At 45.9% G+C, this 19,754-nt stretch overlaps 1 protein-coding gene across 3 annotated transcripts in view; it reads left to right on the top strand.

Moving 5' to 3' along the window:
- Positions 1 to 3,462: 3,462 nt before the first annotated feature.
- Positions 3,463 to 19,754, top strand: part of CHRNA9 (cholinergic receptor nicotinic alpha 9 subunit) — a 38,569-nt gene continuing 22,277 nt past the window's right edge. For 2 of the 3 annotated variants that reach the window (XM_073342218.2, XM_073342215.2), the window contains exons 1-2: positions 3,463 to 3,600; positions 16,283 to 16,440. In XM_073342218.2, coding sequence (XP_073198319.1) covers positions 16,433 to 16,440 — 8 coding nt within the window. In that variant the 5' untranslated portion in view covers positions 3,463 to 3,600; positions 16,283 to 16,432. Of the gene's footprint in view, positions 3,601 to 3,869; positions 4,089 to 16,282; positions 16,441 to 19,754 lie in introns of those variants that run through there. The other variant, XM_073342216.2, reaches the window with a different exon arrangement.

The following is a 19,754-nucleotide window of genomic DNA, read 5'->3' as shown; positions in this document are numbered from 1 at the left end:
GGTTAAAACACACCTTGTTCCTTGGGAAGATGGGCAAAGCCACTATGAACTGCGACTTGCACTGGTTACTGTATACTAGGATTTGCATTTCAGTATTATCTACATAGCTGTCACCACCTTCCCCAAATTATTTTAATAACATTATCTGTTTATATTTAGATTGTTTTTCCTGATTTGCAGTCTCTGTCCATACTTTCTGATTTCAGGCAGGGGCTATAAGCATTAAGCTGATAATGTCTTGGGCAGGAATCATCAGAGCAACATTAGGTAACACTCAGTCAAGGTCAAATTGCTGGGCTGGGACTCTGTTTATGGATAGACAAAAAGTTCCTGTATTCTGCTTGCTCCCCTATGGAGCTAGACCTGGGAGAATAGGAGGATACCCCTACATTTTTATTGCAGGAGATGGACAACGATTCACAGGGTCCTGGGAAATAGTCTCACATTCCACAACTGGCAAAGACCAGTCAGGCACCACTCATCACCACTTTGGATCATGGTAGGAGGCTCACACCTGCTGTGCCAGCCATCTAGGAAGCAAGCAGACATATATCAATTGTTAATTTTAAAATTTCCCTCATATTAAAAATAGTTTTAGAACTACTATCTATTTAGGCTAGAGAGAGGTAAGATGGGATAAGAAATCAGGAAATCTAGAGGCTTACTTTAATATCCCTACTTTGGGGTACATCAGCATATTTCCTCTAAGATCTAGAGTTACACCTAAGTAAAACTGGTATAACTGAGATCAAAACTAGGCTCATGAGTTTTATTCCTGGCTCTGCCACAGTCTGCCTGGTAACATTTAGCAAATCATTTATTCTCAATGTGCCTCAATTTCCCCAGCTATAAAATGGGGATAGCAATACTTCCCTATCTAACAGAGGTGACATAAAGCTAAGTCAATGTTTCTAGTATGCATTGCATACTTAGGGCTTGTCTACACTGGCACTTTACAGCGCTGCAACTTTCTCGCTCAGGGGTGTGAAAAAACACCCCTCTGAGCGCAGCAAGTTTCAGCGCTGTAAAGCGCCGAGCCGCGCTCCAAGTGCTGGGAGCTACTCCCCTTGTGGCAGTGGTTTTTCTAGACCGCTGGGAGAGCTCTCTTCCAGCGCTCTGTTGCGACTATATAAGCCATGTTAAAGCCCTTCCGTGGCAGTGCTTTAACATTGCCAGTGTAGACTAGCCCTTAGATGGAAGTTATTAAAGAAGTGCAAAGTATTATTTATAGTTGGTATGGTGTTTGTTTCAAAGATTCACTGGAGCAGTGCCAATATAGTTTCTCTAGTTTAGAGTTTGTGGGTATTGCAACAGAAAAGCTGACAGTGATTTTAATCCAATAATACAAATATCTTCTTTCAGTTACCCTGAAGTTTCAACATTTGTGTAAAATAGTTATGTTTCAGTGTTACTGTGTCCCACAAACTCTGGAGTTTTTCACAACAGGCCCCAAATAAAGTGGTTGAGCCTCTTATGCTCTGAGCTGATTGGTGAGTGCGATGAAGTACAGTAAACTTAGCAGCCTAACCACAGAGAGATGTTTTCTTTCTGCACCGGAAACACCTGCCAAAAACGCTGGGTTCACTCAAACTGTATGTAGAACAGCTCAGAATTAAACTTCCATCTGTACAAAAGTTAGAGAGTGATATATTACATTTGGTAAATCAATTTATATTAAGTATATATATTGTATTATATTGCCAGGTATACAACAAACATAACTGCAAATTGAAGCAAGCTTTGTAAATTGCACTTTTCACAAGTGACCATGCACCGCCAGTTTTAGACTAGTAATTAGAGAAAAGTGCATATTTTTCTCCCAAATGAAATGAAAAGACCTTGGAAAACACACCACAGCACAGCGATTAAACATGATTTGTGTCCATGTTGACTTCATACCCATATTTTATTCGCTTAAATCCAGCTAACAACCAAGGCTGATGCATGATTGTTGCTAAGTCCAGTTACAGAAACAGTCCCTCTGTTCAGATGGGAACACAGTCATGACTGTAGCCTGGCTAGTAGGTCTTCCCAAAGCATTGCATCACACAATAACCAGGTTTCCCCACCACATTCCCATTAGAACAGATATTCCACAAAGAAGTAATACTTGAATAGACAAGAAGTTCAATACTTTTTGCCCACTCCTTGCTGTAAATAGTCACAATGCACAGCTCAATGTCAGCGTACTTTCTTTCTTTTCTTTTAAATAACTATGCAGTTTGCTAGCTATTCCCATCTCATCTCATCAAATGGAGACCTCCAAATCTGTGCATGGTCAGATATCAAGATTAAGACCTTCCTTGCAGCTTGGGGTGAGACCATCCAACCTGATCTAGCTTTTTGCCAGTGGAACCAGCAGGGGGTATAAACAGATTATAGGCACAAGTGCCAAATCTGTTAGGCACATAATGATGAGAGACAATAAAAACACCAAGGATCGGGTATCACTGAAGGGTACTAATTGTAACTCAGCAGTTTCATGGCAGTCTATAAGGTGCCAAAGGACTTTTTGCTGCTTTTATTTAAAATGAGATGATCCAGCCTGACATACAATCCTCATTGTGATGTTGTACCTGCCACCTCTTGAGACCAACAATTGCAACAGTGCTAATATTGTCATCACAGATGAGGGTGTGGTGGCAGCCAGGGGACAATGGTGACTCGTCTCCAGAGTATTTTCAGGGGAATCAATCCTAGGACGTATGGCGTTTAATACTGTAATCAGATCGTGCAATGGCATTAGTACTTGTGAGAACTAGAACTCAGGAAGGTGTGGTGGGGCCCTTGCCCTGCACGACTGTCAGCCGGGTAACTATGGGTAGATGTAGATCTCACACTCCTTAAGGAGTTACTAAAACCTAGTTGAGGAAAATCTACCTCCCCACAGCGAACCAGCCCTGCCCTGCGTTTGCACCTCGCCTTGCATGGCTCAGTCACTCCGCAATCCACGCTGGAGGGCGCTGTTGGCATCGCCCTTTAGCCACACGCCAACAACAGACGGCCCAGGGAAGCGGGTTATGGGCGGCGGAGCGACAACCACTTGGGTGCGAGGAGCGCCTGCCCAGTCATTGGTCAAGACACCAGCGAATCGCAGCGTCCTCCGGAGTGGGCGGCGCAACTTCGGCTTGTCAATCGCCAATTTCACCAATCAGGAGAGTCGGAAAAGGCGCCCCGATTGGCTCGAGAGGGCCGGCTCCGATACAAAAAGGGCGGGGGAGGGGGCGCCGGCTGTGGTAGGTAGGACGCTCATTGTGGGGGTTCCTTTGCCGCTTCAGCCCGGCAGAGGCCAGTGCCACCGATGCCCGGCTGGAGAAGCCGCTGCCCGCAGAGCACGGCTGAGCCCGCCGCCTGCCCGTTCTGGGCGGTGCTGGGGCTCCTGGCCCGGGAGCCCGGCATGGGGTGGCTGGCGGAGAGTCTCTCCGAGCGGGCGGCGGCCGTTGGGCAGCCGCAAGCGGCGTTAGCGCCAGCCCAGGTGCTCGTGCGGCTTCAGGCCAGGCGAGGATGCGGAGCCCCAGGGAGCAGCGGGGCTGCCTCGCAGCCGCGGACAAGCCGGAGCGGCCGCTGCCGTGGAGCAGGCGTCAGGAGACGCGCCCAGCGGTGAGTGCTGGGCTGCGGCCGGTGGGGACTCCAATCCCCAGCGTGCACTGCGGCGCGGGCCGCAGCGGCCGGGCGGCTCGGCCCCGGTGCGCGCCGGGGGCTGGAGTCTCGGAGCGGGGGGCGGGGCTTGCGTTCCCCGCTCTGCGCGGCTGGGGCCCGAGGGGAAGTGGGGCATTGGGGTCGGGGGACAGCGGCCAGGGCGGCTTGCCGCGGGGGGGGGAGAGGGTGTCTCGGCGGGCCGCTCCCGGCGGGTGGGACTGTGTCACGCAGCACCGACTTGACGCGGAACGAGCGCGGGTGCCTCCCGCCACGTGCCGCCAGCAGGCTCGCGGGGCGGGCGCAGTCCGGGTGCTGGGGAGCGCCTGGGCGGCGGCGAGCTCCCGCCGAGCGGTGCGGTGGGCCCCGCGCTCCCCGGGAGTAGGGTGTGTCTGCCCTCGCTCCCGCTTTCCTCGGCCGCTTCTAATGTACGTGCTCGAAGCAGCTGGAGGGTTAGTAAACAGCCTCTGACAATACACCTGGAGACGCGGCTCCGCTTCCTTCTCTGGGGTTGACATATGTGAGGCCTAGCGTTTGATGCTGCGGGCGGCGGGGACAGGTTGCACAGGAAGATAGAATATCTTTAAGTAAAAATCTACAAAGGATTAAAAAGCCTCAGAACAATCCTTTGATCTCTGACAAAGGTCTAAGCGTTTGGGGTTTTCTAATAGGATTTATGGCTTGCTTATTTACCTTAAACATGGTAAAAGCACACATTCTGGTCCTCTCGTTCTGAGCTCAAACCTCCAATTGAAGAGGTGGGTGAATCTCTATTAAATGCTTTCTTACCGGGTACAAGAGGGCTTGCCAAAAGAGTGCTTTAAACAGTGAAACTAATAATCCTCCCCTTGCTTACTTGATTTGAGAGGGCTAGTAGTAACTTCCTTCCAGCACGAACCAAGGGATGCACCCCACCCTTGTACTTATTCACTACCCCAATACTGACTTTGGCTCTAAATACATTCTACAGGTGACATACCCGGGACCACTTATCCACTGATGTTTTTAAAAACTCACGCACCCCAATCTAGGTCTAAGGTGGTTACGTACTATGTATGTATCCTGTGAACCTTGTAACCAATACTTCTAATCCCTCATAACTCAAGCCTGACCCTAGATATACAGTACCTTCTCTCTTAACTTGTGTAAATTTGATTTTAAACGTTAGCTTTAATAAAATTTTAAATCTCATTTTAGTGTAATGTAAAAGTAAATCTCTCAATTTACCCATTTGGTCTGCTTTCACATGGGAAACCAAACTTGCATCAATTGGGCTTTTGGGAATGTAGAGTATTGCTGCAGCACCTACAGTTATTTGACTTCTTGTCACTTCAAGATGGTTGTCTCAGTGTGGTACCTGTTGTAGTTCACAATTTGTAGTATTTAAACTCGTCATTGCTTTACATCTGTTTTCTGGTGTATCCTTTTGGAAGGCCTAACTGGTTAAACTATCTGTGGACTTGCAAATGGACTTTGCCGATGAGGGTGGCAGCTAGGTTTCAAGAGTCTGCTAAACTCCAGACTTTTAGGGGAGGGTAATCTGGCCCACTGACTTCAGAATTATTTCCAGGCATATCAGTTGCTGAATTTTCTCCCATTTTGGTGGCAGGCCTCAGGTTGGGAGGATGTTGAGATTCCTTAGAATGCATGGTATCAGACGAACAAGTGCTGAGACTAGAATGGGGACAGCCATCTGTCCAACTTCTAACCCTTATTTTATGATTCGTGTCAGATGTTAACTGATTCTGATCTTGTTTATTGCAGGTAGATGTATTTCTGGACCTCATATAGGAGATGGACCTAGCCTTGTCTCTGATCAGAGTATGTTGGGCTCTTGGCCCTGGAAGGCCTTGGACATGTTGGAGCGTACAGGAGATGCCAGAATTTGGCAAGCCTACCATGCAGGCCTGGTGTACTTCTTTCTCTTTAGAGAGAAGAGATGGGAATGCCTACAGTTTGGCCAATTCCAGAGGATCAAATTAGAGGGTTTGTGGGGGCTATGGAATCACAAGGCTTGTCTTCACCAAAAATACTGATGTACTTGGCATCACTCTCCTATATCTCCAAAATCACAGGTCACCCTGATCCTCTTCAAGATTTTGTAACCTGTCATATGGTGACAGGGTTGCAGTGGAGGGAAGGTAATCAAAGATATTGCAGATCTCATGTAACCATTGAGGTGTTGCGATCTCTCTTGGGCACAGTACAGTCTGTGTGTAGCTCTCTTTATGAATGTTTGTTGTTCCGTGCCTTGTTTACTGTGGCTTTTTTTGGGGCTCTTCGTGTGGAAGAGGTGGTAGCAGAGCACCACAACTGGGCACAGCCAGAGCTCCTGTACATGAGTGATGTCCAGCTGACTGAGGAAAGAGTGAACATTTACCTGCATACATCCTACCTGGGCCAAGAAAGGTTTTTGATCTCTCTTGGATTATCTAGAGACATGGGTATGCCCTGTTAAGGCACTGTGCAATTACGTGGCAGCTAGGCCATGAGGGGACGGGGCCTCTCTTTGTACACTGGGATGGCACACCATTGACAAGGAGACAGTTCTTGGTTGTCTTCCGTTCTGCTTTAAGGTTACTTGGCCTTCGACCAGAGCAATATGGTGTACATTCTTTCTGGTTGGGAGCTGTTGTGATCGCTGTATGCTATAGATGTTCTGAAGAAGCTATTCTGCACCTGGGAAGGAGGCAAGGTATCCACCCAAAGAGGAGACCAGAAGTAGTTAACCACAGAAGCCAGAAGAACAGCTGAGGTTCTCTGGTCTCTTCCCCTTGCTGATGCAGTATTGTTTCCTACAGTGTGTGATCTAGTGCTCTGATGCGTAAACTTAAAAGTAATGGAGCAATTTCTTCAGAGAACATTCTAGTTAATTGACTTTTCTGGAGTTTGCAGTGTGCTGTCCTCTGCATTTGTTTGTAAGCTGTATCTGTCTGTTGGGGATTGGACTTCCATGTCTCTTTGCAAAATTAACTTGCAAGAATTGCTTACCTAGTAAAGTCTTCATGATCAATAAACTTGCAGTGCATTTTCCTTTCAAACTTGTCTGGCCTTCATTGTGGCAAGTCAACAAGCTGTTTCTATGCCACATCTTAGCAGCAAATAAACTAAGTCTTGCATCCTTATTGCTGTTAGATGGTATTTTTACGTGGGACATGAGGACAAACAATCTTGTAGGTGGGGATTGCAAGCAGTATATTGCTAAACTGAAACTTTCTAAATATAACTTTAGGCAAAGTGTGCAACTGTTAAGTCAATTTTACAAATCATAGATAATGCAAGAACAAGATATGTTCAATTAAATTAAAAGGTGAGAAATTCAAAACAATAGTTTAAGTAAAAGGATGGCAGAAGAATGGAACTTGCTGTCACTGGAACTCATTGAGGGCAAGAACTTAGCTAATACCTTTCAGAATCATGTTATCTACATGGATATCCAAAGTGAGCATAATTGACTATAAACTGTTTTAGCATTCCTTCCAATAGCTAAAGTCCGTCTGAGACGTAGATGTGGTAGATATAACAACTCCCCAAATTCTACCAGAAGTTTAATTGCTAATAGTCACACTTATGGCTGAGAGTTCAGAGAATTTAAACTTTCAGCATCAACTTCAGGTCTCTCCACTGACCCTTTGCCTGTTGGCCAAAGAAGTTGAAGTTACTGTTAGAAGGATTGAGCTGTCTTCAGTATTTGCTAAAGATTAGTTAATATGTACTGAACAACAAACTGGGAGCATTAACTCGTCCTTCAGTAACCGTGAAGGGCCTTTTGCTGGGGCACACAGCAAACTCTTCATAGGGATGGAATTAGAAATTAGGTGGAAGACTGGAATCCCTGCTCTGGCCCATTTAACCAGGTGAAAAGGCAGAAGTAGCATAGAGGTATTTAAAAACCCTGGATGTGGCATTGAGGAACTTGACTATGAGGCTGCCTACTGAGAGGCAGCCCCTGTGTAGAGGAGGCTGTGGCCTGCAGGGATTCCAGACACTGCTTGGCCCACAGGTAGCTCGGGGTAGACTGTGATAACTTAGGCAGCTTCCCAGGGCTGTCTAAGCTCATGCTAGAGCAGCCAAGGAGTAGGACAGTACAAGAGCTCCCATCCCCGTAGTTACAATTTCTGCATATCTCCTAATGATGTAGCACTGAATCTTATCCCAAACTAGGATCACACTAATACGGGAGAGGCTTTAGGAAGCTTATTCTCCACTCCCAGTCAAACCCATTTTCAACCAATACAGATATCTAGATCCCAAGATGCTATCTGCTGGTTGCTTCCACTTCTACTATACTGCCATCTTAAACATTAAATATAAGCTGTTACTTAACCCAGTTTCTATTTTTGCTATTTTCACTTACCCTAAGATTGTTTTAGTAAACATACTTCCAATGATGATGCTAAAGTCTAGCTCAGGGTGAGATATACTGAAGTTGACTGATGGCTTATCAAGAGGGCTTGAGTTCACGGGAGAAAATTCAGGCAATGATGTCCTTGGAAATAATTCTGAAATCAATGGGCCAGATTATCCTCTTCATGAAGTCTGGAATTCAGCAGACTATCTCTGAAACTTAGCTGCTACTCCCATGTGCAAAGTACAATTGCAAGTCTATAGATAGTTACCAGTTAGCCCTTCTAAAAGAGAGACCAGAAAATACATTTAAAGTGGTGGTGAGTTTAAATGCTACACAGAGGGTGAAACTTTTTATCTTGTCACTGCTTTATCTGTGTGACAATGTTGGATTCTTGTCTTGCTTGCTTGTTTCAGCCTTTCTCCATTCCTTTTGGTCTCACCTTAAGTTCTAGAGTTTCACTCATTTCTGTATTCTGACTACCCTGATGTCATTTTTTCTTTCCATGATTTCAAAGCTAATTACAGTATCCTTTTTCTCTTCTGTTTCCATATATCACATGACTCATTCCACTGTTTTTATCTAACCTTGTTTGATCAGTCTTTGGTAAAGACCAGGTTGAGAGAGGGACCTAAACAGCAAACAGGGGAGTTAGTCCAAACAGCTTTTCTAATTTCTCACTGAATTCCCTGTCTGAATAATTGCTGTCCAATGCTGCTTATTCTTCCATAATTACCTTATACTTTTCAGTCTCTATTTAACCTGTCTGCCACAGCTGCTGCTTTCAGTCTTTTTTTGCTACCTTCCATTAATGCTATAGATTACTTCCAACTCTGCAATTGAGTGATTGGCTTCCCTCTAACGGTTTATAGTGAGCTTGTTGCTGTAACCCTGATGCAGCTTTGAGAGTACTTGTATAGATTGCCAAATGCTGGTGGCCCGTCTACTGTAGTGCTCTCACCATTGCTAATACTGAAGTTGCATTGAAAGAAACAATGGGAGATTTCAGAAAAAGTTGAGTAGAGAGACTGTGTCCTAATCTCTGCTGCAGTGAGAATCCATAGCATTGCCTATATAACCTCTAAACAGCTTTGCTTTCTGAAGTGAACTCTTGCACTGCTAATTCTTTGTCTTCTACCTTACATCTGGAGAGCAGATGTAAAGCAGGCCATGTCAGTCTTGCATTAGTCCTCTTCACTCTAAGCAGCCTTTAGATGAGGACCTGGTTGTTCTCTGGGATTAGTTAAATCATTAACTCCTGCTGTAGGAAAAGTGGCAAGCCTCTTGGGATTCTTGTTTGGGGAACTATGCCTAAGGTATAAGTTGAGGTTGGATGCAGAAGGCCCCAGCTACCAAGGAAGAAGCAGTTTTTGTCCTTACCTACTTTGAGCAAATTGTATGGTTTCAGGCTGGAGCTAAACAATGGGACCTCTGCCTTCTGGTGGTGGGAGATGAAGAAATAAAATCCCAAAGATAAACTTCTGAGTATTTCCCAAAAAGCTCCCCAGGAACAATTTTAATGGGTCTGTGATGGTTGGTCTTCTGGTACCCTGAGTTCTAGCCAGGTTGACATCTCACAGCTTCCTCGCTATATTCTGGGTAACCATTAATTTGGTTTAGGCAGAGTTCCTTTCCCTGTGCTCTCTGGAACCAGCAACTGTGATTCCTTGTTATGTTGTCGTCCCCCTTACATGCTAAATGCTGGGTAGCCTGTTCGAGTGGCTTTAACACACTGGTGTTCCCAGAGATGGTGTCATGGTTCCTCCCCCACTCTGAACTCTAGGGTACAGATGTGGGGACCTGCATGAAAACCTCCTAAGCTTACTTTCACCAGCTTAGGTTAAAACTTCCCCAAGGTACAAATTAATTTTATCCTTTGACCCTGGATCTCCACTGCCACCACCAAACTCTAACTGGGTTTACTGGGAAGCGTAGTTTGGACATGTCTTTCCCCCCCCAAATCCTCCCAACCCTTGCACCCCACTTCCTGGGGAAGGTTTGGTAAAAATCCTCACCAATTTGCATAGGTGACCACAGACCCAAACTCTTAGAGCCTAGAACAATGAAAAAGCATGCAGTTTTCTTACAAGAAGACTTTTAATAGAAGTAAAGGAATCACCTCTGTAAAATCAGGATGGTAGATACCTTACAGGGTAATTAGATTCAAAACATAGAGAAACCCTCTAGGCAAAACCTTAAGTTACAAAAAAGACACACAACTAGAAATAGTCATTCTATTCAGCACAGTTCTTTTCTCAGCCATTTAAAGAAATTATAATCTAACACATACCTAGCTAGATTACTTACGAAAAGTTCTAAGACTCCATTCCTGTTCTATCCCCAGCAAAAGCAGCCTACAGACAGACACAGACCCTTTGTTTCTCTCCCTCCTCCCAGCTTTTGAAAGTATCTTGTCTCCTCATTGGTCATTTTGGTCAGGTGCCGGCGAGGTTACCTTTAGCTTCTTAACCCTTTAAGGTGAGAGGATTTTTCCTCTGGCCAGGAGGGATTTTAAAGGGGTTTACCCTTCCCTTTATATTTATGACAGATGGAGATAAATTGTTCATGTAAGAATATATAAGAAATTAATGTGTAATATAGATGACGCATCTTGCTTGGGCATCTGGAAATTGAGTCAAAATTGATCAGTGATGCCATGTTCTTCTGGGAACCTGGTATCTTGCAAACATGGAAACAAACTTAGTGACTGTCACTATATAGTACTAACAATGGATGTTTTCCTTTGCATAAACCAGTATTCTCAGATCACGAACAAATGTTTTAAGGCTTTCTAGGCATGAGAGCTTGGAAAAGAGAAAACTAAAGTGTTTATTTCTGTTTACATCCTGTAGGCATGGCTGGAATCACTGATCTTATACACATAGAGCAGGAAGTGAGTCTTGCAACCAGCTAGAGGAAGATTTCAGAGTGGTAGCTGTGTTAGTCAAAAAGAACAAGGAGTACTTGTGGCACCTTAGAGACTAAACCTCTCCAGCGCATCATCAAGGATCTACAACCTATCCTGAAGGATGATCCCTTACTCTCTCAGATCTTGGGAGACAGGCCAGTCCTCGCTTACAGACAGCCCCCCAACTTGAAGCAAATACTCACCAGCAACCGCACAACAAAAACACTAACCCAGGAACCTATCCTTGCAACAAAGCCCGTTGCCAGCTTTGTCCACATATCTATTCAAGGGACACCATCATAGGATCTAATCACATGAGCCACACTATCAGAGGCTCATTCACCTGCACGTCTAGCAATGTGATATATGCCATCATGTGCCAGCAATGCCCCTCTGCCATGTACATTGGCCAAACTGGACTGTCTCTGTGCAAAAGAATAAATGGACACAAATCAGACATCAAGAATTATAGCATTCCAAAACCAGTCAGAGAACACTTCAACCTCCCCGGACACTCAATTACAGACCTAAAAGTTGCAATTATTCAACCAAAAAACTTCAAAAACCAACTCCAAAGAGAAACTGCAGAACTGGGATTAATTTGCAAACTGGACACCATTAAATTAGGCTTGAATAAAGACTGGGAGTAGATGGGTCATTATACAAAGTAAAAACTATTTCCCCATGCTAATTTTTCTCCTACTGTTACTCACACCTTCTTGTCAACTGTTTGAAATGGGCCGTCCTGATTATCACTACAAATGTTTTTTTCTCCTGCTGATGATGATCCACCTTAATCGATGAGTCTCGTTAGCGTTGGTATGGCAACACCCATTTTTTTCGTGTGTGTGTGTAGATAGATAATCTTCCTACTGTATTTTCCACTGCATGCATCTGATGAAGTGGGCTTTAGCCCATGAAAGCTTATGCTCAAATACATTTGTTAATGTCTAAGGTGCCACAAGTACGCCTCGTTCTTTCAGCTAGAGGAAGTGACTTGGGCTGAGGAATTTGTTATTGACTTTAATGACTTGTGATCCCAATAGAGCTGAGAACAAAAATTATATTTTAAAGGAACACCCATGACTGAGAAGGTTAGTTCTTTCTTACTAGCAAAACTTTTTTGATGGTTTGACATATTGGATAACAATGTATATATAATTCTTTTAACACTTGAGCTACACCTTGGCAAAATTGCAAATCAACCTTAAATATGACAAATTAAGAAAAATCTCATTTGGGTACAAGTGAAACACTGTGTGGTTGTGACGTTGCACTCTATTTTATAAAAATATGCTAATGAGTATGAATATAATGTAACTGGGATATGCTTCATGCAAAAGGTCTTGTGTAAGGTATCATTGCAAAGTTTATAATCTACTGAATGTGTTCATCCTATTTGTCTGAGTGTATCATTCTTATACCTGAAACTAGAAATATAAAATATAACTGAAGGCCTATTGTAATTATGCAAAGTGTGGGCCATTAATGGTGGCTTGGAATCTTGATGGCTCCCATTAACCAGGACAATTGACTGTAGATGGCTCTGTTTTACTTCTAAGTCTTCCTGTATACATATGTGCTGGCAAGTGGGTGATGAAGTCTTACAGTGACATCTGATCATGTCACCTGAACTGGAATCCATCTTTAACCTGGTGCTTTTCCATTGAGAAGGAGGGGAGGGAACCCAGAAAGAGACAAAGGATTCCTGCCTAATACAAAAGATATATAAGTGGGTGGAATAGAACAAAAGGGGTTGCAGTCATGAGAAATCTCCTGGCTACCACCTGAGCTGGAACAAGGGCTGTACCGGGGGAAAGGATTGTGCCCAGACTAGGAAGGCATCCAGTCTGTGAAAGAAACTTATTGAAACATCTCTGAGGGTGAGAGTTTATCTGTATTCAGTTTTATTAATGTATTAGGCATAGGCTTGTGTGTTTTTATTTTATTTTGCTTGGTAATTCACTTTGTTCTGTCTGTTACTACTTGGAACCACTTAAATCCTACTTTCTGTATTTAATAAAATCACTTTTTACTTATTTAATTAACCCAGAGTATGTATTAATACCGGGGCGGGAGGGGGCAGGCAGGCAAACAGCTGTGTGCATATCTCTATCAGTGTTATAGAGGGCAAGCAATTTTGAGTTTACCCTGTGTAAGCTTTATGGATTTATTTGGGATGTAGACCCCATTGGGAATTGGGCATCTGAGTGTTAAAGACAGGAACACTTCTTAAGCTGCTTTCAGTTAAGCCTACAGCTGTTAGGGGATGTGGTTTAGACCTGGGTCTGGGTTTGCAGCAGGCTAGCAGTTCTGGCTCAAACCAGGCAGGGCACTAAGAAACTTTTATTTTCTACTTAGCCTTCAAGAGTTTCATGTCTCATCAACTCAGAATCCCAAAGTGACACTTATAATTTAAGTTCCAGTACCAAATTAAGTGTGTGTGTGTGTGAGTGAGAGACAGTAGTCTTTTCAAGGATGATACATCCCCTTTTATTCCAATTTAACAACAGCATTCATTGATTTAAGAAACAATGGGATTATCTCATTTTATGCCAGATAATTTTCAGAAATGATAAATGATTACAAATTAATTCAGTTCTCACGCTTAGAAATGTAACATGCAGAGTCTGGAAATGTAATAGCTAATGACTAAAGGAATTGTGATCACTGAGAGAGGAAACTTTCACATAGGTACATCCTGCTAGTATGATTATGGTAGTGGTGCCTTTTTCAAGTACACACTACTTAGAGTGCCCAGTGTTAACTGCTTATGCAGTAGTGTTACTGGTACGGCTCTGACAAGCAGAGTAATCAAATGTCTAGGAAGTGGGCTGGTGCCCAGTCAATCGGGCAATAAAATTTCTCATAATTGAGGTTCTGTGTGCCAGAGTTAACTCAGACCCTGGACTGCAGGAAAGTTGGAGATAGGGGGGTCTCAAGAGAGGCTGACAGTGCTCCTGGTTCTATATCCCCTGAAGTTGAGTAGCTAGTTCAGGGGTGGGCAAACTTTTTGGCCCGAGGGCCACATCTGGGTATGGAAATTGTATGACAGGCCATGAATGCTCACAAAATTGGGGGTTGGGGTGCAGGAAGGCATGAGGGTTCTGGCTGGGGGTGCGGGCTCTGGGGTGGGGCTGGGGATGAGGAGTTGGGGGTGCAGGAGGGTGCTCCAGGCTGGGACTGAGGGGTTTGGAGGGCAGGAGGGGGATCAGGCCTGGGGCAGGGGCACAGGAGAGGGTCAGGGGGCAGGCTCCTGGTGGCGCTACTCTCAACCAGCTCCCAGAAGAAGCTGCATGTCCCCTGTCCGGCTCCTATGCGGAGGCACAGTCAGGTGGTTCTGCACGCTGCCCTTTGTGCAGGTGCCACTCCTGCAGCTCCCATTGGCTGTGGTTCCTGGCCAATTGGAGCTGTGGGGGTGGTGCTTGGGATGGGGGCAGCATGTGGAGCCCCCTGGCTGCTTCTATGTGCAGGAGCCAGAGTGAGGACATGCTGCTGCTTCCAGGAGTCATGTGGAGTGGGGCAAGACCCAGACCCTGCTTTCTGTTGGCAGCTCGAGGGCCAGATTAAAACATTTGGAGGGCTGGATCTGGCCCCTGGGCCGTAGTTTGCTAGAACCAGTCCAGGACATTAGACAGATACACCACTTGTTGCTCTGGTGGGTAATTTTCTCCTTTGTAGGCAAGAGAACATCCATGCTAATTGCACCTGGCTCTTTCTACAATGCTTTGTATTGTTTGATCACCAAATTCCATGTCCAGGGAGCTAGGGCCAAATGGAAATACCCTGATATGGTCCAGGTCATTCCCCTTGGGGGGATTTTTAGGGGCAACTGTTCATCCTATAGGAAGCTGTTGAGGGAGATTATACAGACAACATCCATTTTCTATATCTTTACATTAAATTATAAGCAGTACCATCTCCAAACACTTTCAGGGCCTGGCCAAAATCAAAGACTAGATGAAAAGCAACTGGCTAAAGGTGCACGGAAGCAAGATTGAGGTTACAGTTTATTAACTCAGTCTAGTATTTTTTTGTGCTCCATAATGCACAAAAAAATTGCAGTGGGGGAGGTTTAGATTGGATATTAGGAAAAACTTTTTCACTAAGAGGGTGGTGAAACACTGGAATGCGTTACCTAGGGAGGTGGTAGAATCTCCTTCCTTAGAGGTTTTTAAGGTCAGGCTTGACAAAGCCCTGGCTGGGATGATTTAACTGGGAATTGGTCCTGCTTCGAGCAGGGGGTTGGACTAGATGACCTTCTGGGGTCCCTTCCAACCCTGATATTCTATGATTCTATGCTTTCAGATGTCTGAAAAAACATTGTGCAGCTGGCCAGAAAGTTATCTGACATGGACCTAGCCAGGATGTTTCATGCATTTGTTTCAGGCTTGATTACTGCATCCCTATTGTAGGAATCTGGCTACACTCTGCAAGAGCTTTAACTTGTGCAAAATGCAGCAGGCTGTGTTCTTAACAGCAAGTTGCCCCAGCACTCTGCTCTGCCTTGGCTCTTTGTTAAATACAATCCATTTCAAGCTCTTTAGTCTGATACGAAGAGTACTCCTGGGGGAGATTCTGTATGACTATGTGCCAGCAGAAAAGGGCTCCCCCTATGGAATTTCTGTGCAGAAAATGGTAGGGAAGTTGTGGGGAGGGGGAGAGAGGTGGGCAAGCTACGGCCTGCAGGTCCATCCTGGCCTGGGAGGCTGGCCCCTGCCATGCGGGCAGTGCAGCTGGCTACGGCCAGGTGGTGGGTCTGAGAGCTTCTGCTGCACTGAGTGGCATGGTAAGGATGGGACGGTGGTGGGGAGTTGGATAAGGGGTGGGGAGTTGTGGGGGGCAGGCAGGGGGCAATTGGATGGGGTGGAGGTTCTCACATGGGGGGGAGGGGGCTGGATGCGGGGGTTGGATCTATCAAAGCCTAGAGAGATCTTCAGAGACCACATAGGGCCAGATAGTGAGCTTGGTGACACTGGTGTAAATCCAGAATAATTTCATTGACAGCAGCAGAGTAGACTTACACTGGTGTTACTGAGATCAAAATCTGCGGTTACCATCCACAGCCTCTCCTCCTCAAAAGTGCTGCTTACAGGGCTGATTTTTTTCTTCCCCACACTTAAATTCAAGCTGAGGGAGAGTCTGAAGTACATCATCAGCTACTTAATAAGTCCTAAGAAATACCTAAAACTGTCCATCAGAAAAGGAATGTTTTAATAAACTCTCTGACAGGAATAAATACTGCTTGGTAATCCTATAATGATAGTTGTCAGACCTAAATAAGAAGATTTTGCTCTGGGATAATTAATTTTTTACAGTCATTACTTTCACTCTTTTTTTTTAATAATCGCAGTTATTTAATTGTTAACATGAAGTTTATTTTTTGTCAGCTCTGGAAGATTCTGATTCCAGCAGTGGCTTACTAACATGGTGGTTCAAAGCCCTGGATGCAGCAGATTAAGTTTGGTCTCCACCTCCAACTATCAGAGAGAAGGAAAAATCCACTTTGAGTAGCACTGGACATTAGTCAAAGAAAATAAATGCTTGGGTAAGCACAAATTTTCCATTGGAAATGTGTCTGTAAATATTTTTTCAAATGTATGTATATTACAAGGGAAGCTTTACTCACAAAACTCTACAGCAATTGTTAAATACAGTCAGTGAATGAGATAGACGGCTTGGCTACACGTGCGAGTTACAGCGCAGTAAAGCAGCCCAGTGTGCTCTAACTCATGACCCGTCCACACTGGCAAGGCACGTAGAGCGCACTGACTCTGTAGCTACAGCTCTGCTGGTACTCCACCTTGGTGAGTGGAATAACGTTTGCTACGCTCCCACTGGAGCGCCGCGACGCCAGTGTGGACGTCCTGGTCTATTAGTGCTCTCTGATCGGCCTCCAGAAGTGTCCCATAATGTGTATGCTAGCCACTCTGGTCATCACTTTGAACTCTACTGCCCTGCCCTCAGGTGACCAACCGTCAGACCCGCCCTTTAAATTCTCTGGGAATTTTGAAAATCCCCTTCCTGTTTGCTCAGCCCAGCCGTGGAGTGCTCTCAGCGAATATTTCCAGGTGACCAGGCCTCCATGCGCCAGGCGAGCCCCAGTATGGAGCAATGGCGAGGTGCTGGACCTCATCAGTGTTTGGGGGGAGGAAGCTGTCCAGTCCCAGCTGCACTCCAGCCATAGGAATTACGATACCTTCGGGCAGATATCAAGGAACATGGTGGAAAGAGGCCATGACCGGGACACACTGCAGTGCAGGGTTAAAGTGAAGGAGCTGCGGAATTCCTACTGCAAAGCCCGCGAGGCAAACCACTGCTCCAGTGCTGCCCCCACAACCTGCTGTTTCTACAAACAGCTGGATACAATACTTGGGCCTGACCCCACCTCCACTCCGAGTACCATCATGAACACTTCAGAGCCCGGTTCAACAAGGCAGGAGGAGGAGGAGGAGCAAAGTGGGAACGAGGGTGCTGAGGTGGAGGAAGACACCCCGGTATCCCCAGATGCGTGCAGCCAGGAGCTGTTCTCAAGCCAGGAGGAAGGTAGCCAGTCGCAGCGGCCGGTGCTTGGGGAAGGACAAACACCAGAGGAGGTTCCCGGTAAGCGTCTTTTATTTTGGGAAGGAAGTTATTCGGTGTGGGCTCTTGGGGTGGGGAGGGTGAGGGCTGCATGCATGCCTAGAGGCGAAATGGGGCGTTGATGTGCTCTCTCACATCACGGTAATTGGCCTCAGTGATCTCTTCAAAGGTCTCATCCAGAACTTGGGCAATGCGCTTGCACAGGTTTCTCGGGAGAGCCACTGTGGTCCTTGTCCCAATCAGGCTAACTTGTCCACATCACTGTGCTGTGAGGGGCTGGGAGACCATTGCTGCACACAGGCAAGCTGCATATGGGCCAGGGCGGAAGCCGCATTGCAGTAGAAGACCCTCCCTTGCTTCCCAGGTCACCCTCAGCAGCGAGAGATCTTCCAGGATGAACTTCTTTGCAAAATGTGGGGACAGTGTTCAGTATAGGGGCCCCCTGCCGCTGCTGGCTCTATCCAAGGCACAGAAACCTAGAGGACAGTACAGCCATGAAACAATCAGTCACGCTTGACCCTGTGCTTACCATTTTGGGGCTCCTGTGGGTTATGTGCGCTCACTTTGGGACTGGCAAATTATGCTATTTTGTAAACTGTGTTTGCCCTTAAGTACGGGGGAATCATTGCTCTGTCTGGTGTGAAAAATGCTGCCTCTGTTAAGTGTTGCGTTTTGCCTTTACAGATGCAAGCTTGAGATCTCAGCCATCTGTTTTATCACCGACCAAAAGACTCCAAGAATCAGAAAGAGGCCACGTAGAAGCAAGGAAGACATGTTGCATAAAGTAATGAAAATTGAAAAGTGCAGGAGTGGCGGGACACTGAAAGGAGGATCTGCCAGCAGAATGAGGCGCGCCGGCACAAAAGCGCTATGCTCCGGCAGCAAAGCACGGATTGGCTGATAAACATAATGGAGCACTAAGCAGACTCTATCCAGGCGCTCGTAGCCATGCAGGTGAAGCACTACCGCGCCTGCAGTCCTTGTCCCAAAACTCTTTCCCTTGTGCCCCCATGTCACCTTCAACCCACTTTTCCGAACATCCAGGTTCTTACCGCCACCAGCTTCTCCAACAACTGTAGCTTCACCACCCAGGCCTGAAAACTACGACCCTTACCCACTGCACTCAACCCCCATCACCATGCAGGATAGCCATCCTGAAGTGTAGCACTCATTGCACAGCACTCCAGACAGGAACGCTGAGTATGATAACAGGACATACTCAACTCTGTGATTGTACTGTTCCCCACCCCACCACCTTGCCCTTTCTGTTTCCCAAGCAGTTGTGTTTCTTTTCAATAAATGAATTTTCTTTTCAATAAATGGATTTTTTGGCTTTGAAACATTCTTTATTATTGCATAAAGTAAAAGATACCTTAGCCCAGGAATGAAACAGGCACTGCAAACACAGATTCCTACTAACATTGGAACCACTGCACTTCACTCCTGTGCAGGGCACCAGACATTACTGTTGGCTTTCAGCCTCAAATTGCTCCCTCAAGGTATCCCTAATCCTTGCAGCTCAGCACTGGATCCCTCTAATAGCCCTGCTCTCTGGCTGTTCAAATTCAGGCTCCAGGTGTTGAACCTCCAAGTTCCATGCCTGAGTGATTTGTTCACCCTTCCCTTCACAAATGTTATGGAGGGTACAGCACGCGGATCTAACCTTGGGGATGCTGTCATCGGCCAGTTCCAGCTTCCCATACAGAGAGCACCATCGGCCCTTTAAACAGCCAAAAGCACACTCCACAGTCATTCTGCACCAGCTCAGCCTGTTGTTGAACCGCTCCTTGCTGCTGTCAAGGCTCCCTGTGTAGGGTTTCATGAGCCACAGCATTAAAGGGTAAGTGGGGTCTCCAAGAGCATCACAATGGGCATTTCGACTTCCCCTATGGTGATCTTCTGGTCTGGGAAAAAAGTCCTGGCTTGCAACTTCTTGAACAAGACAGTGTTCTGAAAGATGCATGCATCATGCACCTTTCCCAGCCTGCGTTAATGTCAATGAAACGCCCGTGGTGATCCACAAGTGCCTGGAGAACCATAGAGAAATACCCCTTCCGATTAATGGACTCGGAGGCTAGGTGGGCTGGTGCCAGAATTGGAATATGCGTCCCATCTATCGCCCCGCCGCGGTTAGGAAAACCCATTTGCGCAAAGCCATCCACAATGTCATGCACGTTACTAGGCGTCACGGTGGTTCTGAGCATGATGCAATTAATGGCCCTGCAAACTTGCATCAACACGATTTCAGTGGTCGACTTCCCCACTCCAAACTGGTTAGCA

This window comes from Lepidochelys kempii, chromosome 4 (assembly GCF_965140285.1).
Source record: "Lepidochelys kempii isolate rLepKem1 chromosome 4, rLepKem1.hap1, whole genome shotgun sequence".
In the NCBI taxonomy this organism is placed as follows: domain Eukaryota; kingdom Metazoa; phylum Chordata; order Testudines; family Cheloniidae; genus Lepidochelys; species Lepidochelys kempii.
The sequence above is the reverse complement of the archived record's forward strand: the minus strand, read 5'-3'. Positions and strand labels throughout refer to the sequence as shown.